The sequence below is a fragment of the Podarcis raffonei genome, chromosome 2, assembly GCF_027172205.1.
Source record: "Podarcis raffonei isolate rPodRaf1 chromosome 2, rPodRaf1.pri, whole genome shotgun sequence".
Taxonomy (NCBI): domain Eukaryota; kingdom Metazoa; phylum Chordata; class Lepidosauria; order Squamata; family Lacertidae; genus Podarcis; species Podarcis raffonei.
Window position 1 is genome coordinate 62,177,278 of NC_070603.1, and position 25,666 is coordinate 62,202,943.

The window sequence follows — 25,666 nt, forward strand, 5'->3', positions numbered from 1 at the left end:
TGCTCTTCTGCTCCTGAGCCTCTGACACAAACTAATTTGATTTTTGGATTTGAACTGGAAAGAACACTAAGTGACCAAAATCCCTCTAGAGGGGGTTTTGGGACATTACAAGAATGGCTGAAGGAGGGGAAATTCAAGCTGAACTGGACAGAGTCTTTGTTCTCTTGGGAAAGTTACAAGGCCAAATTGATGTTTTGGCTACAAATGTTACAACTCTGGACTTAACAGTAAACAAATTCATTGAATCTGACAAGGAATTGACTCAGGAAGCTCATGCAGCTGAACAAGAAGAGAAACTTGAGAGCTTTGAGAGTGTGAAGAAAGAGATATATGTTGTTCTTGAGAAAAAGGAAGGAGGAGCTGTAATTTTACAGATGATAAAGGAGAGCCAGAGGCCTGGCATGATGGCTGCAAAGGAAAATAAGAACTCGATGGTGAAAATTTGGTTTGAATTGGAGACTGAAGAATGGAGAGATCTTCTTGTGTGGAGATCTGAAGACCTAAGGATTACAAATCTGATTAAGGTGGAAGTTGGAGCTTTCGGGACATTTGGACTTAAAAGGAGTAAGAAACAAGACTTAGGCTCCACTTTTAAGTATGGAGGTCTGGTTGGAAGAAATATGGACTTTATTGGACTAGAGCTTCTCCGAGATTTGGTGTTTAATACTAAGGACTATCCAAAAAGCCGGCAGAGAGGAATTGAGAGAGAATTAAGAGCCTCGGACGTGAGATCCCCAGGCTGAGAGTAGATTGACTGATGGACGATTATTGGGGATTGGAACCGGGAAAGGGGGGGTGGAGTTTGGGAATCCAAAGGGTGCATAATTGTAACTTGTTTTGCTTTTATTTTGTTTTGTTATTTGTATGAGAATTGACGAAATTGTGGAAGGGAATTTAGGTCAACTTTAGAAAAAGGCTTTAAGAATAAGCACAGATGTATAATTATTGATGTTTATAAGTTAAAATTGGTTTTTCTAAAATGAATGAAATATTAAAAGGTTAAAAATTGGGGACAAGAACTTGTTGAACCAACAATTGGAACTGGAATACAAGAGGGGGAGGTGTGGGGAAGTCAGGGAAATATGTCATTGAAAATAAGGCCTTTGAATTTTATGTGTTTTTAAATTTTTTTGTTTCATTTTTTTTGTTTGTTTGTTTTTATTTTTTGAGGTATTATAATGGAAAAATCTTAATAAATATCATTTTAAAAAAACAAAAACAAAAAGGGAGGTGAGAGGAGGTCGATGAAACAAGGGAATGAAAGATAGAGTATTGAAATGACATGATGTATGTTTTTCTAAATTGTTGTTTTGTTTTGTTTAGTTTAATGTGTTAAGGTTGCGTTTTGTATTGTTTATATATTGTATTGTATTGTTATTTTTTCTCTCTTTTGTTTTTTTTTTCTTGTCTTTTTTCTTCTCTTTTTTCTTGTAAGTTTTAAAAGTAATAAATATTATTTTTTAAAAAAAATTTAGTGGGAAGTTGAAAAGTGTCCCCGGATTCATTGAAAAAAATCTGGTAACCTTAGACCACACTCAAGATCATAAATATGTGTATGGCTGTTTATAGAGTACCTGATCAATTTGGCAACCCACTAAAGCAAATTTATATCCACTTTTTTGATGTGCCATTGCAGTAGTGTATGCTTATGCATACTTTATGCACAAAATTCAAAGTAGGTGCCAAGTAATGTATGAACACAGGAGCTGACAACGTACCCACCCTCTCCAAATGAAGCTGAGACTTTTGGCAGAATAACCAATGGGTGGTAATATTTTCTATACACTGGAAATTACAGTCTTCAAATATGGCAGACTGGAACCAAGGCCATTAACAAAGCAATAACACGAAGAAGGAGGAGGAGGAAGAGGAGGAGAAGGAGAAGAAGAAGAAGAAGTAGAAGTAGAAGTAGAAGAAGTGGTGTACTAACCATCACTATGCTCATATGCAAGCCAATGGTGCTTCTTGTTCTGATATTCAAAATAAGGATCCCACTGTTTGCACTGCTCCTCTCTGAAATCTTCATTATCTTTAGGACAATCATTTGTGCTGCAAAGCTGGAACTCATAGCTTGGTCCAAAACATGTACGACCTCCATTAGCTGGGCTAGGAATAAGAACAAAACCAGATTAATAAATAATATCACGTCAGTGACACTTATAAAATTATCTTATTACTAATGAATTCATATTTGGAGCCTGAGAGATCAACTGCAGGAGTAGATTGGCTCCTTCCACTGAAATTAACAGAGACAACTCTACAAAAGCAAGCTACATGTGGAGATCTTGAATCACACCAGTGTTGAAATCAATGGGACCTATATATATCTGGTCCCACAGATTTCAGTAGCAGTAAAAAAAAAATACTTAGGGTGGAATTCAGCATCACACTCTTCCAGGTGTTCCATCTGGACATGCATTGCAAGACTTCCATTTGCACAATGGGGCTCCTATTGTGTAAGCAGAAGTCCTTGCACAGTGCTTCTGCTGCTGGTGCTGGATAGTTAAATGCCACCCTTAATCTCTTCTCTTCTCTTCTCTTCTCTTCTCTTCTCTTCTCTCTCCTTGGTAGTATGACCAGGGAAAGCTTTCACTTAATGGCTTCAGTCCTGCAAGTACCTAATCCTGCATACGCATAACCAGAGTTTCTACTTTTCGTTTTACACCAGCAATGGCGACAAACTGCATTTGTGTCAGGCAGCAGAGGCACCAACTCCCACAGCAGGTTGCCAGGAAGGGACAAGACAAGGAACAGTCCTTACCATCTGCTTTTATTCAATATTCACATAGAGAGCCTTGGGAATGCAGCCTCTCAGAATAATGGTGTTGCCCTGAGTGAATCTCCATCCCCACCGCCTCTCCCACTTCCTCATGAGTCATCATTATGGGTGCTGAAAATTGCCCTCTGCCTTTGAGCTCTTTGGTCTCCCACTTTCAAGACCTACCATGTTCTGGGAGGGTGGGGTCTGGAATGCTTTCTAAAGACACCGAGTCCATCAGCTGTCGCTCCCCTGGTGTTTCTTCTTCTTTTTCTTCTTCTCCTCTCCCATTATTCCCCAGCTTTCCCCCTCATCTGCCTCTAAGCTGAGACCTCCCTCAAACCCGTTGTAATTCTGAACTGTCTTCTTCTTCTCTGGAAGGATCAGGCAGATCTCCAGTCCCAGGTCAGTCCCTGACAATTTGTAATCCTATTCCAGCTATTTTACATGTGGGTACAGACTGCCTCTTTGAGCAACAGCCCAAAAAAGGCAAGCAATGGCTGTGTGCATAGCAGGAGAACCCTGCATGAGGGCCAGGGTGAATTCCTAATCCAGTATACAGTCAATGGTCTGCATTATTTCACCCACCTAAGGATGAAACATAGTCTCAAGCAATTGTTTCTGTGCATTTCTGATAGTAATTTAACAGTGTCTCTCTCACAAATGTTTCCAGTAGCACCTTAGAGACCTACTAAGTTTGTTATTAGTATGAGCTTTTGTGTGCATGCACACTTCTTCCGATACACATACAATACGCGGTTGGAATCCCCGCGACGGGGTGAGCTCCCGTTGCTTGGTCCCTGCTCCTGCCAACCTAGCAGTTCGAAAGCACGTCAAAGTGCAAGTAGATAAATAGGTACCGCTCCAGCGGAAAGGTAAACAGCGTTTCCGTGTGCTGCTCTGGTTCGCCAGAAGCAGCTTAGTCATGCTGGCCACATGACCTGGAAGCTGTACGCCGGCTCCCTCGGCCAATAAAGCGAGATGAGCGCCGCAACCCCCGAGTCGGTCACGACTGGACCTAATGGTCAGGGGTCCCTTTACCTTTACCTTCGTGTGCATGCACACTTCTTCCGATACACATGTGCATGCATACGAAAGCTCATACCAATAACAAACTTAGTTGGTCTCTAAGGTGCTACTGGAAGGATTTTTTAAATTTTGTTTTGACTACGGTAGACCAACACGGCTACCTACCTGTAACTCACAAATGTTTATTAGTCATTGGCAGAGGTGGCAGGCATGGTAGGGCAGTTCTGCACTGCCGTGGTCCCAACAACAGAAATGCTGCCACTCACTGCGCTTGACTCCCCCGTGTAGCTGCACAGTCCACACCTCACCTCTGCCCATTCTGATCAGGGCCACAGGCGTTGTTGAGAGAGCAATGACATGGGAAGCCATCCCCACCCCATGCCACCCGCTCCTGGTCTTCAGCTTGCTTAGGTCCAACTTACTGTGGGTTGTCGCATTGCCGTGTTCTGAATTTCACTCCCGTTCCACAGGTTCGAGAACAGGAACCAAATTTACTCCATGCCCCCCAGTTTCCATCTTGCTTCAAGATATCTGGAGTTAACCAGATACAGTGACCTTTAAAACAATGCTAAAAAGAGAAAAGCATACGTGGATGCATATTTTCACAATGAGTCACATTGCACAGCAAAGTTGTCTTAGTTTTTGGACACAGACTGAAAGCTCCTCAGTCTACATACTATTGCGAACACTGGAATATGATGCAATATCCTCATTCACAGCTTTAGAATAGATGATTCTCTACCTGCCTAGAATAAATGATAGGTTTCTCACACATGCATGTAACTCACTGGGCAAAACAACCACTCAGCTATACATGTAAACAGTTTCAACTGAAATATTGGGACAGATTGGATGATTCTTCTTGCCCAAACTGGCCCGTGGAATGGAGAACACACCTGCTTTCCCCAAATACATGACCTATCTGTCCTTCCTTTGATGTCCTCTCATATCCACAGAGAGATTGCAAGTTTCAATACAGCCTAGGTGCAAGTTTGAGCATACATGCCTGGCCATGTTGCTTCCCCTGTGTGGGGACACAGCAGGAAGGGCAGATATGTCAGAAAGGGGGGCAGGTGAGTTCATCCTACAATCCACACAATGGGCTAGATTGGTGGGATAGTATCAATCTGCCCCATTATATTTGAGATGATGAAAAGCAATACCAGATACTAGATTTCTGATGAATCCCTTACACCAATGTTACGTCAGCTTCTTCTACCCCCACTATCAGGCACAGTACACCCCTGAATGTCAGTGGCACGGGAAACCACAAGTAGAGAAAGTGCTGTAGCCCTCAGGTCCCCCTCACTGAGTTCCAATAGGCACCTGACTGGCCACTGTGAGAACAAGATATTGGCTTCAATGGGCCATTGGCCTGACCAGCAGGGCTCTTGTTATGTTCCAGCTGAAGCAATAATATTACCAAAACTTATTTGGATTTTAATTTAATTCATGCCAATGTTTCAAGAAGTAAAACTTGGGGTTTTTCTTCCAAAGGTGCTTGGCTATGATTTCTTCTGAACAATATAACTGCAGTGGTGAGAAAAAGATTGTTCACAACAACAAGAGAGAAAAGTTTTTTTCAGTTTACAAGAACCTGCAGTGGAACCTTTAGCATTTCTTATTTCATAGCCCTTTGGGCATTCACATGACATTATAGGTAATAATTATTATGACACCTCTGAGCAGTATTTGTTTGATCTAAAGTTTGATCTAAAAATAGTCCTTCAAAATAAAAATGGAGCACAAAAAATCCTTCATTCTAATGTTATCTATAAACAATGTCTACTCCTTGTCTACTATTTCATCCTATGAAGAAGAATACACGGGGGGGGGGGCAGTGCTAACCCAAATCATTCTGATTTCAGCTACTGACAAATGGATCACTAAGGGAGACTTTTAAAAAGGCTCTTACTTTGCAACACCTGTTGGTCAGGACAGAAAGTGGTGGGCAAGCCTGATCATTCTCACATTCTTATACCTTGCCCTAGTTTGCTTCCTGGTCCCACAGACTGGCACCCACTGGATATCAATGTAAGTTATCATAAAAGTTATCCTAGAGTTGGAAGGAACCCTGGGAATCAACTGGACCAAACCCCTGCAATGCAGGAATATGCAGCTGTCCCTTCCGGAAGTTGAACCTGCAACCTTGGTGTTGTTAGCACCACACTCTAACCAACTGAGCTATGCAGCTACCAAGCCTTAAACTTTGCAAAAGCCTAGGAAATGTCTGCCCACTTAATTTGCATGCCGTACAACGCAAAACAAATGAAACAGGGACATTATTTTACGCAGTGTTTAATTTACTTCAAAGTTCTTACTTGAAAGAACTTATCAATAAATATTGCAAGTGGGAGTATGCAACGGCCCAGCAAAAGGCTAGAGAGGATCACAGTTTTAGATGGCTGTGTTTCCAATTACGGTAAGCTAGAAACTCTAAGCTAGAAACCCCACCCCAGAATGGGAAATATTTTCAATGCAATACTGTTGCCTTATGCTGATCTACAATTCCAATTCAAAACTGATAGAGGAGTGGACTTGCAAGAAGGAATACATAAAAAAACATTGTTCTGGTATAAATATATCAATATGCAATGCATGAAATTTATAGAGTAAAAGACTAAGAAGAAATGGATATAAGAGGAGACAGTTAAAAATAATATTGATAACACAGCGAAAAGAAGAAAAGAAATACTGTAAAGGAAGTCACACATAGGTGGAGGGAAGTCAAGATTTTTGTTTTTATGTTTAGTTTCTTTTGTAATTTTAGTTGATACTTCTTTTGGTTAATGTATGTTTAATTGTTTTCTTTTGTAGGAATTAAGGAGTTGTATTTATAATAAGTTCGTTTTGTGTTTTGTTTTGTGTTTGTGAGTATTGCATTTACTAATAATAATGATAATAAAATAATAATAATAATAATAAAGCAAACAAACAAACAATTCCAGTTCATGGGTCTTAATGGTTCCTGTCAGCATGGGGAGCTGGGCATGCGCACGACAGACAGATGGCCAGAGCAACAAGTGCAATCATTCACTTGCTCTTCCTAGTAATGAACTCCACAACAAATGTTATTCAGCTTAACCAGCCTTCAGATCTAGGCATTTGGCAGGCACTGTATGCAAAGCATATGGCTAAACACCCACTGCCAACGAAAACAAAGGAGAAGGGTTTATAAAGTAAAATCTCCCTTAAGCATAAAATGGTGACTAGTGTAACAGAGAAATAGTGGGAATGCTGCCAAATATTAACCCGTAAAGGGAGAGAAAGGCTACAGTTGGTAGAACAGTGACAATGAAAAAGCTGTCTGTGACATGGGGGATCAGTAATTGATAAAAAAAAAGTAAAGGAGGCACAGGGTGTTCAGAATGGCTCTTCAGTGTGCCAGTAAGATATTCCAGGTCAAAATATAATTAAGTGAAAGCTGTATCTCACGTTGGAATCGTTTTTTTAAATACTAATATTTGGTCTCCCAGGAGATGTTCACACAAGATCCATTGCCAATTCACACAACGTTATTTCCAGAAATGAGATAACTTCTTTTGGTCACCCCCACAACTTGAAAGATGAAGAAACATCTTGCGGGAATGTTTCATGCATACTGCTTACTCCCTCGATTTTCTTGTGAACCAGAATGGAGATTGCCAGTGGCAATGAGAGAAATTCCAACAATCAACCAGTTCCAGAAGTACCCAGTCATGGGAGTTGATGAAAGGAGTAACCCAGGATTTGAAATAAGAAGGAGGAGGGAACCATGGGGAGGGCATACGCTGATAGAAACAAATTTGGTTCTTAGTGACTGACCATTATAAGAGACACGGTAAGCAGACACAATGATTCCATTATTATTATTATTTAAACTACTAGTCTCATAGTTCATCCTTTCCTTTTGCAGATCTTTTGCAGTAAGGAACTATTTTAAAAAATGGGAAAATCTTGTGGCACCTTAAAGACTAGCACATTTTATTATGGCGTAAACTTTCATGGACTTGAGTCCAGTTCATCATATGTGTGAATTGTTTTATTGAGTTGCAGGCAGTGAAGAATGCCCTGCCCACTTCAGTCTGTCTTCTTACTTACAACCAATTAGGGGGCGGCTCTGCTTGTCACTGGTTCTGGCTCTACCCGCCATTGGCTTTGGTTCTGCCTACTGTTGGGTCTCTCTGTCTTCTGCTCCTCCAGTTTCATTGGGCACCAGGCACTGCTGGCTGCAGTATTATATGTTGTGACAGGGGCTGTGGCAGCAGGTGTGAGGGAAAGAGTTCTAAGCAGAGGGAAATGAAATGCAAGAAGTACCGGTAGTACAGGTAGAATTCTGGGAGTTGTAGTTTGTTAAGGGTGCTGAGAGTTGTCTATTCCCCTCCCAGAGCTTCAGTTTGTAGAGTGGTTTAACAACCAAGCCCTCTTCACAGGGAACTCTGCGAACTGTAGCTCTGTGAGAGGATTAAGGGTCTCCTAATAACTCTGTGTAGTTAAAGCTATGGTTTTCCCAGTAGGGATGTATGGATGTGAGAGCTGGACCATAAAGAAGGCTGATCGCCGAAGAATTGATGCTTTTGAATTATGGTGCTGGAGGAGACTCTTGAGAGTCCCATGGACTGCAAGAAGAACAAACCTATCCATTCTGAAGGAAATCAGCCCTGAGTGCTCACTGGAAGGACAGATCGTGAAGCTGAGGCTCCAATACTTTGGCCACCTCATGAGAAGAGAAGACTCCCTGGAAAAGACCCTGATGTTGGGAAGGATTGAGGGCACAAGGAGAAGGGAACGACAGAGGATGAGATGGTTGGATGGTGTTCACGAAGCTACCAGCATGAGTTTGACCAAACTGAGGGAGGCAGTGGAAGACAGGAGTGCCTGGTGTGCCCTGGTCCATGGGGTCACGAAGAGTCGGACACGACTAAACAATAACAACAATAACTCTTACTGCCCTTAACAAACTGCAGCTCCCATAATTCTTTTTTGGGGGGGCAGCCATTACTTCATAGTGTTTTAAATGTATGGTGTGAGTATGACCTCTGTACCTCCACAGCATACTTATGCACTGACAGGACTGGATAACCCCATTGCATCTGTTAATCTGCTAAAGAATGGTTGCCAGTGAAGGCTGTAGCAACAGAAAAGGCTGTGGCAGCCAGTGCAAATTAATTCTCTTGAAGAGTCCAAGATTCTCTGTCTCTGTGGTGACTAACACAGCACATATTTATCCATCTGACTCCTGTCTGGGAGAAGCTGAGGTCAGCTTTCTCAGTGGGAAATCATCTGGACTGGACTGATTGACTTTGGAGAACATTTTTTTTCTTGGTTAATTTCCTTTGCAGTATCTTTTTATTTAATTCCCCAGCTATTATGAAAAAAAAATCCCAAAAGGACTTGTGGGAACCCACAAAGAAATGCAATGGGATGGGGTGGGGAAGAATAATTTTATTACTTTGCCTCAGGGCCCTGGTCCTCTCTTCTGCAATGAATCAGTTGTTGGAGGGGAACCTGGATTTAGTTCAGGATACATTTTCTCTGAGCCTAATCCCTTCCCAAAATGGCTGCGTCAAAGGGAAAGAACAAAGGCCAAGTCCCCACTTTGCCTCAAAAACAGTCACCTGGAAGGAGGGAACTGGCTTCACAGATGATGCCCCCAAAGGGTGCTCTGTCCCTGAGATTAATTATTCTCAGAAACCCTGAGCTTATTTCAGAGCAGGAAGGAGGGCTCAGCCTTCTTCCATCTCCAAAGCGACTGGGTGCAGGGAGGAAATGGTAGGAAACTAATGGGCAGGAAGACTCTGGAAATGACCGCGCTATGTTTGAGAGCTCTTCGAAATGGAATCAGCTTCTCCAGAGTCCTCCTGCTCACTGGCTCCTTGAGTTAGATCCAGGGTTAATGTTAGTTGTATTTAGGTCCCATTGTACTACTATGTGGAATCCTAGGATCACAACCAGAACTAGTATGTGGAGGAGCTGCTTCCTATGTCCCTTCAGGCAGGCTATTTCTGGCAACTTTTTTCCTCCTCTTCATACATTCCACTTTATGAATGTGACAAATATGTGTTCGAAAACACACTTACCATACGCTCTGCTACAGCTCCCTATCGAGTACAGACATGGTGGTAAACCCAGGCCTAATGTGTGAAATGGTCCCAAGTCTGAGGCATGTGGCTGTCAATTCAGTGCATTTCTGTGGAGGCTGGTCCATTAAGGAGAAGTGGGCACTGCCACACCAACCACAGTCTACCCACTTGCTTGCCTTCTTACTTACAACCAGTCCAGAAGCTCGCAGTGGCTGTCACCTTCCTCCTCCTCAGTCTCAGTGCTGCCTTTGTAGAACCAAGCAAGAAAGAGGATAAGTACAAAACTAGAATTACTTGGCTCTGCCTGTCCTTGGCTCTGCTGGCCTACTCTTGGCCTCTCTGTCTTCCACCATACCAGTCCCAATGGACTTCAAGGGTGTTCATAAATACAATTCAAACCCCTCCCACACATGTGCTTTTGAGAGCAATCATGTCAGTGGATGTAAACGTTAAGATCTTTAACTGCTGTTAAAGTGGGGACAGTAGCTTGCTGTTTCCTTGCATGGTTGCTTTTATAAGCTTCCAGGGGCAAACTAAGTGACTTCAGCCGATGCAAATGTGTCTTAACATCGTGGTTAGGAAGGACACCGCCAGTGGATTTATAGCTTGATGCAGCTGTCAAAACACATTTGTACATCTCAATAGGATAGAACTTAAAAGAACAGAAACTAAGGTCAGCCCTGTAATTTGTTCTTTTGTGGGAAGAACTGTGAATTAAAATTAAAAGCCCCACTTGGTTCTCCCCTTAGTAAATGTTCAGCACTAACAAGTGTTTGTGTCAAATTTTAAATGAAAATCAATTAAATGTTCCTCCTCTAACACACCATTGATTTTTCCTTAAAAACGCAACACTAACACTTGGGGGGGGGGAGAGACATCACAACATTTAATGGTTCTGTAGTCCCTACCATGTAATCCCTGTAATGTGAAAGGGCAGCATCAGGCAGTGGATAAGCATGAACAGAAGCAACCTGACATGGACCACAAACAATGTTCACTGGATGCACACTCATCTCCTTACATTCTGCTATGTAAACACACCCTGCCTGTCATGCTAATGCAACCACAGAATGCATCATCCATATAACTGCATTTCCAAGTTCATTGTAACTATAGCAGAATGAGTCAGGTACTTGATTCTTCCCCTGATCTTTCCATAAAACTACCCCCTCCACACACACCTTCAGATCTCATTGTCCAGGCTAGGCCAAAGAACCCTCCTTTGTCCTTGGAAAATTATAATATGTAATTATTCAGGGCATTAGATTGCTGACAATTTCCCCACTGAAAAGTTAGGTGGGGATCTTTTTGTTCCATACCAGCATTCGTGGCCTGGAAGAGTTAAGACTAATAAGGGAACACTTCTGCAAGCTAGCTAAACAAAACCAACATCATGACTGCTTCTGGCACTTAATTCCTCAGCTGTTGCAAAGCCAGGATATTTTCCTGACACACCAACCATGTTTAGATTGGCTTGCACTTTAATAATGGGCACTGGGAATAGTGGTATGAAATCATGATAACGGCATCTTACTAAAATAGGATGAAATGGATCTCTCTGAAGCAACATCTTTAATTGGTTATAATTCTGTTCTCTCGTTTCCCTGACTTTATTCCAAGCAAAATATTCTGACACAAAGAGAGTTGAGAGCTATTCACTTCCTTCGTGAACACGCTCTTTTTTTTTTAAGCTAAAGGAAAGTGGAAATGTGTGTGACTTGATTTCCAAAAGGGGGGCGTGGGGGGCAGGAACTTGGTACTAATGAAACTAAGAAAGATAGAACAGTTGGGTCTTGCAGCCATGATGTGCTAAACCTATCTGGTATTAATTAATTTGTTAATTGATTACCCTTGAACCCTACTGAGAGCAGAGCAGCTTGCATATGGTTTCAGGAGTGTTCCATGCAGGCACTGCTCAGTTGTCTTGCTTGGCTTAAGAGTGTAAGGTGAGCCCTGGTTCAGGCAAAGGCTCATCTAGTACAGCATCCTGTTCTGACAACAGCCAACTAGACACCTATGAGAAGCCCGCAAGTGGAGTTGGAGTGCAACAGCACTCGCCCCATTTGAGATTTCCAGTACCTGCTATTCAGAGGCCTCCTGTCTCCAAAAGTGGTGACAGAACATAGCCAATGTGGCTAGTAGCTTCAACAGAAAAACAACAACAACCACCCTCCATTTTTATCATTGCCTGTCGTTTACTTCCTGTTCTTAGTAAGTTTGCATAGGATTGCAAACTAAAATTAAAAGAGAAACAGTGAAAGTCACTAAGGAGTTAAGTCATCTGTTTTCGCTTGCAAAGAGGAACATCAAGTAATATAATGATTTCTGTGCAAATTTAAAATAGTCAAGAAAGGTAAGAATGGAAGCCTTATAACTAATACTGTTGTGAAAAGGAGGATTGGCATAATCAGCTGAATGTGATCCTTTCATTTTAAAAATGTTTGAAGAACCCCTTAGAAGATTATAAATGCTTATTTGCAAGCAATCAACTCAGATCTTGCTACCTAGTTCTCACTGAGGTGGTCTATATCACACCGGGACTATACCATGCCAGCCTGCAGGTCCCTTACATAGAAAACTACAGATCAGGAAGAAGTGTTCTAGCCTACCCTTCTGTCAGACATGCTAGCTTTCGACATACATTATTTTGTATGGGAAAGTATTTAAATTATGTAAGCTCCCACCTGCAATCTGAAATGGCATTGTCTAGAAACAGGCTTATTACCAATTAGATGAGAAATACACTTTTGAAAACATGTTAGTTAAGAAAGCTACCACAAACACACATATGCACTGCCTGACGTGCATTTTTAAGAGGCCTAGGGAAATTGTTGCCTACTTCAATGTTGGCTAAGAACATTTTACTAGCTGAGTTACATAACTTCTTATGCAATGGAAATATTGAACAGACCATTAAAAATAATAGATATTTATAGTGGACATACAAGTCTCACACTTTAACGAAGTGCAAGAGCCTTTTTTATGCCTGCTTCCACTTAAAAATATTTCAGAGAGAGATGGAATCATAGGAAAACAAAGATCTCTTGGTGGTACAAAATGCCATGAAATTCCAATTTCTTCCTGTTACACAAGAGAGAGACAGGCAGTGCAATCTAGTTAACATACGGAACCCATCATCACTTTTAGGAAGCCAGAAAAAAAATCTTGCCAAAATGACACATTAGGCATAACAGCGATGAAATATTGCTACATGATGTTTTATTATATTTGAAAGTCTCTTGTTGTTTTTGGCATCCGTCTGTCTCGGAGGACAACGGAGGAGTGTGCCTTTGGGGGTGAAGTCAAACTATTGGAGAGTTACAGCGCCTGCTGTGGCTGTAGAGACTGATGTGGGAGAGACATGTTTTGTTACAGCTGAGGCAGATGAAAACACCCACTTCTGCTGCTGCAGATGCACCATGACTCTGAAATCATAAACCCACCAGTAAATATGTGAAAATGAAATATTAGTGCTAAAAAATGATACAATTTTTGTACTCCTTAATAAATAACTAAGCAAGTTTTTTGTTAAATAAACAGATGATTAAAAATATAAGTTGTTCAATGGGCAGATATAAAACTGAGCAGAATATGCTGGATTCATTTTCTCCTCTCCTCCTTGGAACACCAGTTTCCAGTTGGATGCAGATGACCATTTGCCAACCTGAAATTTACCACAGTCAGCATGAAGCCACTGAAGAGGTAGTGGGCATTTTATTTCCTACCAGATGCAGATGTGCAAGTACCGGTAAATGGTTGTCCATATCCGCTATGGACCAAGGAGCCTTCAATAAGAAAAGAGGTTTGTGGTCACTAAGATCATCTGATGGGTCATGCTGCAATCTATTGAGATTCATTTTGAAGCAACTGGGGGGGGAAGGGCTTTTCAGCTGGGACACACTCTCTATGCAATCTCCTCCATCACGAACTAAGGCAATGTAGGAAATGTAGTTTTCCCAAGGGTTACTAGCACCAGGTAGCAGCATCTTTCTCCCTGTTGCATGTTCTCGCTGGCTGCCACTGGAGCTAGAGACTAAGTCTTGTAAGTGGTGCAAGTAGAAATGGAATGGAATTTAGAGGTTGTGGGAAGAAGGAACTAGGAATATAGCGGAAGGTTGGGTCACTCAAGGAAGGACATTAAAACTGGCTTGAAAGTGAGACTGAGCACTTGTCTAATCCAGGGGCCAGACCAGCACAGCGCGATGCTGGAAATCATGTCTGTGCATGTCCGCAGTGCCAGAAATTGCTTCTGCACATGCCCAGATGATGACAATCGCGTCTGCGCAGAAGCAATTTTTGGCGTCTGGGCATGCGCCGAAGCGATTTCCAGAGCTGCGGAAGAGAGTTCCCGTGCCGTGCTGCACTGGTTTAGCACAGTTTGCGGGGACATACTGAGAGGGCGGCGCGGTTTGGGGGCGGCTTGTGGGCCAGTTAAGCAGCCTTTGTGGGCCACTTCCGGCCCATGGGCCTTAGGTTGCCTACCCCTGGTCTAATCTTTTGGGAAGTAGCTTGATTTATTTCAAAGGCAATCCAACACAAGGAGAGTTGGGTGGTGTGAGAGTTCACGCATCACTATATTTCCAACCCATGGCTTATCTAGCAGTAGGCAGTACAGTTATCACCTTCCCAATTATCTAACAACTGAAAGATAAGATTCCCCACACAAACTCAACTTTTAGGTAATGTGAATGGGTATGATGAAGATGCTACCCGCCCCCCGCTTCCTCTGTAGCAGCCTAATAACATCATAAAATATGTATACATTCAGGCGTGTTGAGAATAATACAAATGAAAAACAGAGACTCCCTGCAAGGTCAAATCTGCCATCTTGTTACACAAGCAATTCAAATATAGTTTTGTAGGTTTCATTCTGTGATATTTGGCTTAGGCATATACTGTAACCCTTTCTTCAATGCACTTCAGATTTTATTTTATAGGAGCCATAATTCAGTGGTTGTTAACACATATATTTTGTGCTACACTGCAACAGAAGAAGAAATCCCCAGGGAGAGGGAATTTTCATCACTGCATTATTATTTTTGTTCTTATTAGGCTCATTACTTCCATTTATTTGTTTTTGTCAAGAGTTGTAGTAAACTATCAGGCTTTTTATTAGACTAACTGCATAAGTGCTAATTGTTTTAAGGTGCAAAAAGAAGAAGCTTTGGTTTAGAATTCAGAAGCATTGTCTTCTTGTTAATTTGCTCAATAAAGTGGTTGTTTAAATGTATAGATTCATTTTACAGTGAAAACACTAAAGTCATTAATTAATAGGTGTTCAGGTGGAAAGAAAAACAGACAAGGTATACACAAGGAGTTACTCTAAAGTGAACAAAAAGGCTTTGGAGCAGGCACCCCCAGACTCGGCCCTCCAGATGTTTTGGAAATACAATTCCCATCATCCCTGACCACTGGTCCTGTTAGCTAGGGATGGTGGGAGTTGTAGTCCCAAAACATCTGGAGGGCCAAGTTTGGGGATGCCTGCTTTGGAGGGTCAATTCAAACCTAGAAACAGCAGCATGGAAACACGCCCACCATCCCTTGCATGGCACTGATGCACCACAGCTTGGGCCATCTACCTGAGCCAAGGTTCACTGTTGGCTCCAGCATCAGGCCGATTGTGTCCAAACCTATGCAGTCCTCTGTATTATTATACAGTGGTACCTCGGGTTACAGACGCTTCAGGTTACAGATGCTTCAGGTTACAGACTCCGCTAACCCAGAAGTAGTACCTCGGGTTACGAACTTTGCTTCAGGATGAAAACAGAAATCATGTGGTGGCGGCACGGCGGCAGCGAGAGGCCCCATTAGCTAAAGTGGAACCTCAGGTTAAGAACAGTTTCAGGTTAAGAACGGACCTCCAAAACGAATTGAGTTTTTAACCTGAGGTACCACTGTACTAATTTTACAAAATTGTTCTTCCACAACCTATTGTGACACTTCACAAAATTCTGCTATATGCTTCTGGTGCGTGTGTGACCCCCAAATTCCACACACTGCTCATTGTTTATCTTCAGAATTATGCACACAGTTAAAACAAAAAAAAGTAAACTACTTTTGGACGAATCATATACTCTGGGTACCCGCGAGATGGCGGATGGACGGGGATCTGACAGCTCCAGCTGAGCGCTGTCAGATTCGGCTCCACAGAGGGTCGAGGGAAGTGTGAGAGCGACATGCACCCCAAGAAAGCCCCGGGAAGAAATCTGGGGTTTCGAGAAGTCCTGCGACTGGCAACGGCAGTTCGGCAAGCTCCGGTGTCTGCCTCCGTGCTGGAAAGCACAGAGTGGGGGGTGGGGAGCTGAAAAAACCGGTCAGTGAGGCGACATCGCAACCCTCCAAAGCGAAGCTTCTGTGCTAGCCTTCTACAGCAGTTACTTCTCCAAAAAAATCCAAGCCAACAGCAAGGGTGAGGATTATTTAATTTTACTAATTCGGCAAAAATGGGAGTTTAAAAAGTCCGCTCCCATCTATGGGCATTTTATTATGCAAGAAAGGCAGTTCAAATCCCTGCGATGGGGTGAGCTCCCGTTACTCAGTCCCAGCTCCTGCCAACCTAGCAGTTTGAAAGCATGCCAAAAAGTGCAAGTAGATAAATAGGTACTCCGGCAGGAAGGTAAACGGTGTTTCCATGCGCTGCTCTGGTTTCACCAGAAGTGGCTTAGTCATGCTGGTCACATGACCCGGAAGCTGTACACTGGCTCCCTCGGCCAATAAAGCGAGATGAGCGCCGCAACCCCAGAGTCGTTCGCAACTGGGCTTAACTGTCAGGGGTCCTTTACCTTTACTGAGTAACAATGATTTCACACAGCTTTTCTTTAAAAAAAACCCCAAAATACCCAACCTGGATCTTTAAAGTTTTCTTTTAACAATGAACTTGACATAAACATGAACTGAACCTGAGATGTGACTTGAACTTGTATCGGAATTTAAACCTAAGACGGATTATAAAATGCCACCACTCTCTAGTGCTCCCAGTTATTGAAGAACACAATAACATAGGAAGAGCCTGCTGGAAGGACCAAAGGCCCATCTTGTCCAACATTCTGTTCTCACAGTGGCCAACCAGATGCACACGGGAAGCCCATTGGTAGGACCTGGGTGAAACAGCACACTCCTTTCCTAGGATTCCCACCTGTGTTTGATTACGTTTCCCATTGGGACCCCATCTGCACTATACATTTAAAGCAGTATCATACCACTTCAAAGAGCTGCCTTCCTCCAAAGTATCCTGGGAAGTGTCATTCATTTAGGGTGCTTAGAGTTATTAGTCCCCTCCTGCTACAATTCCCAGAGTTCCCTGGGAAGAGGGACTGATGGGTGAACTACAGTGGTACCACAGGTTACATACTCTTCAGGTTACAGACGCTTCAGGTTACAGATGCTTCAGGTTACAGACTCCGCTAACCCAGAAATAGTACCTCGGGTTAAGAACTTTGCTTCAGGATGAGAACAGAAATTGCGCGGCGGCAGTGGGAGGCCCCATTAGCTAAAGTGGTACCTCAGGTTAAAAACGGTTTCAGTTTAAGAATGGACCTCTGGAACGAATTAAGTTCTTAACCCGAGGTACCACTGTATTCTAAGAACTGTAACTCGGTGAGAGGAATAGGGATCTCAGCAAAAACATTACACTTCCCAGTATTCTTCGGAAGAAGACATGGCTGCTTAAAGCGATATGATATTACCTTAAATTTATAGTGCAGTTGGAGACCTATGTTTTTGATTCCAAACATAATTTCTCAGAAGATCAGAAGAGATTATGGTGTTTTGCCATTTCCTTTCCTTCTTCTTATGCCTACTCCTTCACTTCATACAGTAAGGTGCTATCTTACAATATCTTACCTTTCCAGGAGCGCACATGGTTCCATCCAATGGAGGTCCTTTCTTTGTTTTGCAGAAATAAGGGTTATCAGGATGACTACACCATAGCTGTTTGCATGGATCAAAGGTACGGAACTAGAATGAAAGGATGCATGACCATAAGTTAACCTCTTGATTTTTACATACTAAGAATGCTCAGTTAGCAAAGGTTGTGTTGGCAAGTGAAATATATTACAGTAGACTAGCCTTATGAAGGCAGAAATAAAGGTTGCTAGATTCTGGTCAGCCAGAAGGGGACACAGAATAGTGTACACTGCTATGTAGGCTTTCAGAAGCTTTCAGAAGCCACAGTGGATCCAGAAGCGCTCCAGTGCTACATACCAGAATGTACAGAGACGTTTGAGCACTATTTATGTCCCACCATTCCGCCTGCCACCCCAGAAGTCATAAATCTGCCAGTCATCATTAAATCAGCGCTGTCAGCGTTCCATTTAAGTCAGCTCCCTGGTGCCCAACATCCTCCTCCAACAACACTGGATGGATACTGAATTAAATGAGTATTTATACATTTATTCATAAAATGTCTAAACTACCCTTCGTCCACCCAATTCCAGGCTGGTGTACAATAATAATAGCAAGCCTACTTACTATAATAATAAAGCAACACAACATCTTTTAAAGAACAATTGAGAGAGGAAACAAAAAATAATGGCCATTAAGCAGAACAGAGGGCATAAAAACAAACTGGATGAAAAATGACCCTAATATAGGATTTTGCTCAGTACTATACTGAACTATGCAGCACAGAGGATCCTACTATTAAGTACAGGTTTGGACTGTAGATCAGTGTAGGTGAATTTTGCAGTTCAACCACAGTAGACTGCCCACAAAGAAGAGCAGCAAAAGAATGAAGATTATCAGTGTTCAGGCACAAGAAAGAAGAGATATTCCGTTCAGAGCCAGGGGAACATAGCGTTCACAATACACATCACCACAGATGTGGTTTTCATTCCAGAAATCCTTACACATAAAAGAAAGAAAAAACAGACCACACCAGCTGGAAGTTGTTTTGTGTTTTGCTCTAGTCCTCACTGTAGGAGATACACACACTTCAGGGTCAGGGATTGGGGGTGGGCAGTAAATTTTTACCAGGTGTCCTAAAGACTACACCACCGAGGAGTTGATCTGGTTTTAACTAGGTCCAAACGTTCTGTTCGTTATGTGTACATGGCAAAAGGAATGCATTGGTCAATGGTCATACAACCAACACAGGAAAGCAATCTGTTTTGTGCCATGCAAATTTGCAAATGTAAATCAACACAGTTCCTCAAAATCACCTTATGTGTGCAATAAGGCAGAAACAACGGGCAAGAAAGTGATGACAGCAAGAAGGGTCTTGTTTGAAGCTCTGCCTCTTCATCATCACGGTTTCACATTCTATACCCCAAGGCTAAGCAACTCAGACTGTTTCTGTATCATCAGTTGAGTATCCCCAAACCTCTATCTAGGGGATGAAAACGACTTAGGGAGAGGCTCATTTCTTTTACAGCAGATTCATTTTTCACATTTAAAAAGTGTTACCTGCTTTAAGCCTGCAGGGACAGGACTGGTTGGAGAGCTAAATGAATGTCTAAATAGTCAGTGCATCTAACAATGAGCTGGATCCCTCCTTATGTGGGTACGATACGATACGATATCTTTATTGTCATTGTCCCTTGCGGAACAATGAAATTGAAAAACTACATAAAACTACATAAAAACTACATAAAACTACCACAAAACTACATAAAAACTACATAAAACTACATAAAAACTACATAAAACATTCAAAAACCCCTAAAAACTCTAAAACCCCATTTTTAAATACACTACACTACAGAGACCCCTTATGCTGCGTTTAGAACCAGAATTGCATTAGCGTAGAAACCGTTTTTCAGGCGGCTAGTCCTGGCCTTTATAACCCTATACCTTCTTCCAGAAGGCAGAAGCTGAAAGAGATAATTTCCGGGGTATGTACTATCATGTGCTATCTCTGCTGCTTTCTTATGGCACCTGGCAGCATAGATTTGATCTAAGGTGGGAAGAGTGCACCCAATAATTCTCTCTGCAGTCTTTACAACCCTGGATAGCATTGTTTTTTCCCTGGTGGTGCAGCTCCCAAACCACACGCACAGACCATAAGTTAGTACGCTCTCCACAGTGCAATGGTAGAATGCCATCAACAGGTCCTTTGAGAGATTGTTTTTCCGGAGGATTCTCAGAAAATATAACCTCTGCTGTGCTCTCTTCACCAGGTCTTTGCTGTTCTCTCCCCAGATTAGGTTGTCTCTCAACTCCATTCCCAGAAATTGAAACACTGAGACCTGTTCCACGCACTTCCCCTCAATACAGTGCCTACACATGGAGGGAACCCTATAAGGCTGTCCCCCACCCCCTTGGTGAGCATGCAGGTTATGCAATAAAGGAAGTCAAACAATGGGAGGTGAATGCATGCAACATCCATATCCTCCATCCAGCCCCACCCCAACCCCACTAAGTCAACTAAATAGCTACGCTAAATACTTTACTGTATATACTAGTTGACCCATCCAGATCTGGCAGCACATTGTATGTTACATAAAGCTAAGTCACAGTGCTCTTTGGAAAGTGATCAAGAGCCACTTGGATACACTGATGACAGAGTAAATGCCAACATTGATGACTGAGCACCACCAAGTGGAGGGGCTTCTTTCTTGTGAGCCATCCACACGCATGGGTGCACCGGCTATAATATTTTTGATGGAGCCTGGATTTCGAGATGAACTAGGACTGCTGTTTGGGCTGGGAAACTGTCCACAGAAATATTATTCGGCTGCAAAAAAAAAAAAAAAAGGTCTAGAGGAAGCAGAGCGCATGTCATGTACCATGTGCATCCCCTCCTGATGCTAGTATCAGGAAAGAAGGTAAAAACGAGACTCACACAGGAGCAACTGGCCCTTTTCTTATCATTTCAACAGGACATCCACAATGGGGGGTGGGGACAAAAGATGGAGGTATATTTTGGGTTGGAATCCCAAGCCGAAAGCAGATGCTATAGTGCTAAGTTAAGCCATCCTGGCAAACTGTTTTTTGAACTTGGAAATGCTGAACGGGTCATGGCAGGGACTGACATCTGTACCCCATAAGAAGAATCCCTGTGCATGCATGTAAGGCTGTATTTTCATAAATGAGAACAGAAGCCGCTGTAGGGTTTGGAACTCCATTTGGGGGCACTGAAGTGGTGAAATGTGATACTCCCTCTTTACCATATTCATTCGGTTTTCAAAACTTCCTAATAAAATTAGGGCATCATAATTTCTGGATTTTCAATTTCCAAAAGCAGGGTGTTTACACGGCTTTCTGCAACACCTCAGAGGTTACGATTGCGCTTTCTTTTCTGTCAGTCAGACGCATGACCCTTCTTCCGAGGCTCTAGTTTAACGGCTCTTTAAAGCCATTTCAGGGACAGCTGCAAAAAGGCCCTGGACAAGGTACAGCAAAAGTCGGTTAAGTACTCACAGCTGTGCACATCATGTAGCCCAGGCCAAAATCAAAGCGGCACTGCTCGTTCATGGAGTAGTGGATTCCTGGCAGCTGAGGCAGGGAAGGCCAGTCGTGATCAAATGGATCATCACGCAAACAATCGTAGGAGCTGAAACAGGCAAAAATTACAGGCACAGATGGGAATGTGAAACTTTTACAGTGTTTGAGGTTTCGGTTCAAATTTATTCCAAGCAAAATAAAGGGCAGGTTTTCTCAGAAATGAGTCCACAAAGCACAGTTAATACCTTAGGTTCCACTGAACATGGCATTCACTATGCTAGATTTGCCTCTGAGACTGGTCAATGTTCTGTCCATTGTTATGCCCCTAAGTTGAAGGGTAGGTTTATATTCTAATTTATAGCCCTGAGAAACCATCTGAAAAGAATTTTTTTTTGTTAAGTTCCTATAAGTGGGGATGAGACCATTTCTTTCTGTATAAAAATTTTTATTCTTCATGTTTTTATTGTTTGTTATTGGAGTCATCTGTTTAATAAATAAACAAACCAGTTAACTGATGCTGTTCCCCCTTTCTTTTAAATTCTATTACAATTATTGCTACTTCATTATGTTGTTTAACATTTTATATTTGGCTTTGTATTTGTTGTCTTATGCTGGTTAGGAATTTTTTTAAAAAATCTTTTCTGCTAAGCCTGTAATAAATAATGTGTTTGAAAACAAAGTAGGGATAAGGACAAAAGCTTTAATTACATTTCCATTTGTGAAATTTGTGCCAGCACTGTGTCTTTTAAGGAAAAGTTTAGGAGGAAAGGGCAGTGCGATCATCCAAGAATATTGACTGCCAAGCCTCACAAATAAATGATTCTGTGCCTGAGCCAGGAGTACATACATATAAGAACCCAGGGCTCTTTTTGGCCTTTTGCTTTCTTAAACACACTAAGGTCTGTTTCACTGTTACATTTTCACTTTCTACCTGAAACTATATAGGTTTCCTTTCCAGGCTGAGGGGGGCAACAGGATTTGCCAGAAGCCTTGCTAAGCCAGCAGAATGCCATATATGCAGCCGCCATGACAGGTATGCCAACAGGGTGGCTGAAATGGAGTCGATCTGTGGGTGAGATGGGGTGGTGTTGGAGAACAGCACACATATGCACCATATCCCATAACCCTTCATTCCACCATCCTACTGGTACTTTACACTAGCTTTAGACCTAACACAAATGATTTCCTTTCCACTGACTTAAACAGGAGGAAACCATTTTTAAAAACAGTTGACCCTATGTTGATTGTTCCACTCACATCACCATGACAGAACAAAGGATATGGGGTAGATCAGCATATGTTCACAGCACAGCAGCACAGGAGGGAATAGGGCATGTGGCAGGACGCTATGGAACTCTGGTGAAGGGAAACAGGGCAAGAGGACACTTTTGTACGCCACAGCCTGGCCTCACAGCACACATGGGAACTTCAACACACCGCTAAGACTCCTCTGCCTAGAACCTCACCTTGGTACTCCAGACACACCAAATAGCTGAAAGTGTTCCTAGAATGGAATTGGTGTCATAAAGGACACTACTCCTCTTACCCTGCTGTCTGTTGATCACTGTCCAAGGTCCTGCTGGGGCAATTAGTTGTCAAAGCCAAACGTGAGTGTCTTCCCTTTCCCAGATCTGTTCAGTAAAGACTTTGGTATTGCCACAAGTGTTGTTTCTTGAGGATCCCTTTCCCACTCCCTAGTATGATCTGGCTTTAGCTGCCTGTAGGATGGATTTCTGGAGTGGGGTGGGGGCAGTTCCCCCTACTATAAGGTATTTTTGTATGCTATTTTCTCAGATACATGCATCTTTATGTACACTTTACCCTTGTATATGCATTTTTGTACACATTACTTGGTTGGAGAATTACATTGCAAATTCAGAAATATGCAAATTTTGAAGGATGGCTGGGTTTTTAGTTGTTATACTGTTTTGGAATATTAATCATGTTCCTATTATTATTATATTTATTTTAAAAATGCCCTCCACAGTGTCACAAACAAAACTAGGAAATAAATTCGTGTTAATGGCACATCCACTGCAAAGTTTTGTTTTGCTCTTCAGTTCTGCTGGCTTCTAGAAGGAATGAAAATAAGGGAAGGAATATTATAGGATGTAGCTTATAGAGATTGAAAAGGAAGACTGAAGGAGAAAAATGTATTACAAGGTGACTTACAAAGCACAAAGTCAATAAAAATTCCTCAAAACAAGCAGATAACAATTCTAACCTTGACAAGGAGAATAAGCACATTTTAAAAAAATCAAGCAATATAAGATAGTAGAAAAATTATAGTGTATTTTCTAAAAGCAAGTTTCCATAAATGACATTGCATATTTTCCAAATGGCCAATAAGAGACACATACTGACATGCATCAATCTTCTTCTATATAGGAGAAGGCCCTATTGAGTCTTTGAGGGTGGAATTACATATTGCATTAGCAAATGTGTTTCCAAACTTGTCCTGGGAATGTCCAAAGTCATCCCTCCTTCCTCACCACTGCCCCACACTTCCAGTTGATTTATTTCAAATACTAGTGAATAGAGAAAACAATAGATTAAAATAGTCTGGGAGGTCAGATGCAAGGAAGGAGTGCAGAGGAAGGATCTGCCTCCACTTCACTGATTTCTCCTGTACATGCTCACCTCTATAACTACCTTAATGTTAGAGGGCAAACATTTATAGTTTCACCATAAGCAAGAGCATGGCCCTTTATGCACATCTTCATAAGAATGGAGGGAAGAGGGAGAGACACTCTCTAAGACTTGCAATCCCAGGTCATGAAGGGCTTCATAGCTCAAACTGCATCCTGACAAGGAACAGATGAATTGTTGGTGGCCAGGTCTCAGGTGAGTTTCTCCCTTCTTGACAGAGCAAGTATGTGGTTTGCAGGTACTCTTAGATCAAGCATTGCTCCTGAAATCTCTAGGAGTAACTGTAGCCAGAAGTGACTCTTCCTAGCTGTCTGCACCACCTCCTTGAGATAGTAACCTCCAATTTCAATTACTGTAATATAGGCCTGCTCTCAAAGGTGGTCCAGAATTTTCTGCAGCCCACTTGTTAACAGGGGTTGGGCTATAGGGAGCATGTGTTGGTGATTCTTCACTTTGTTGTTAAGCCTGATTCAATGTATTGGTTATGACCTTTAAACTTCTAAATGTCCTAGGCTCAGCAAACCAATGGGAGCATCTCCTTCCATATGAACCTGTCAAACTGTTTAGATTTGCCAATGAAACTTTGCTCCAAAATTCATTCTACATTGAATAATATCTACATTCTATGCCACCAGTTGATGCTTCAGAACTATCTTCAAGAGCAGTGTATTACAATAGGCAATCATCAAAGTTACAAATGCATGGTGGGTAATTATCTTTCACAATATCCTCTCCATACCTTTGTTTCATCTTCAAAAGTCAGCACCATACATTCGTACTACTGGTGATGATCAAAGGATCATTTTGTTTCTGTTCTTTTTTATTAAAAATAAGAAGAAGCTGGGGCATGTTCGCTTTATGTAATGAAATGTAGCTTTAAAAAAAGATACTGGCATTGTACAAAACTCACATTGATTCCTGTTTATTTTAATCTGTTCTTGCCAGAAGCCACTCCTTAAAATATTGCTGAAAGAGAACTGAGAAAAAGCTGGTGCTGAACTCTGAGAAAATACTTTTTTTTTTAATTGTTGCCCCATGTACAAAAATTTACAGCACATGCCTATCCAGGTCTACTCAGATGTGCATTCCATTGAGTCCAATGCAGCTTACTCTCAAGTCAAGTGGGGTTAAGACTGCAGCATTTATTTATTTTATAGCTCTTACACCCCTTCCCCAACCAAAGATAGCTCCCATATTCCTAGCAAGATTGCTTTCTTTTTTAAAAACCCAATGGTTTGAATGGTGGTCTATAAACACTGCACTTAGAATTTCACTCACAACCTCACAGGTTCCCACTTCATCAGTGTACTCACTGGAGGTATCGGGTCAACTCCTGCTGACTGCATCGAGACCAGTGGAAGCGGTGGAAGGCAGCCTGCACAAGAGGGGCCATTATGCTTCCCATCCGGACTTCATCCCCGCACCTGTTTCCTTGGCCATCATGTTCCATGCCTAAACTAGAGGAAAAGGTAGCACAACAAAGCCTGTTAAAGAAGTCTTACTCCTTATCATTTTAATAGAATGGTGGAGTTGGAAAGAACCTTGGAACCAGGATCTGCAATAAAGGATACGACTACCAGCATCTCTGGCAAGCCTGTAAATGGAGACAAAGCTCAGGAGCAGCAGCAGGAAGCAAGGAGCAGCTGCCACGAATCTGGCCTCCAGGCACTTCTGTGTACTGGGATGGTGAGCAAGGTAGCAGCATCACCTGGCCAGCTTCCTGGCTGCCTTCCTCTCGCCATGCTCCAGATTTTCCATGTCTATCTTAAAACATGGCACGCATAAC

General features: G+C 42.1%; 1 protein-coding gene across 1 annotated transcript in view; it reads right to left on the minus strand.

Annotated features, from left to right (window-relative positions):
* Positions 1–25,666, minus strand: part of ADAMTS2 (ADAM metallopeptidase with thrombospondin type 1 motif 2) — a 220,160-nt gene that overhangs the window by 31,989 nt on the left and 162,505 nt on the right. The window contains exons 8-12 of the mRNA XM_053376966.1: positions 25,194–25,337; positions 21,208–21,340; positions 17,692–17,805; positions 4,210–4,355; positions 1,931–2,106 (exon numbers count right to left, since the gene is read on the minus strand). Of these exons, the coding sequence (XP_053232941.1) occupies positions 1,931–2,106; positions 4,210–4,355; positions 17,692–17,805; positions 21,208–21,340; positions 25,194–25,337 (713 nt within the window). The remainder of the gene's footprint in view (positions 1–1,930; positions 2,107–4,209; positions 4,356–17,691; positions 17,806–21,207; positions 21,341–25,193; positions 25,338–25,666) is intronic.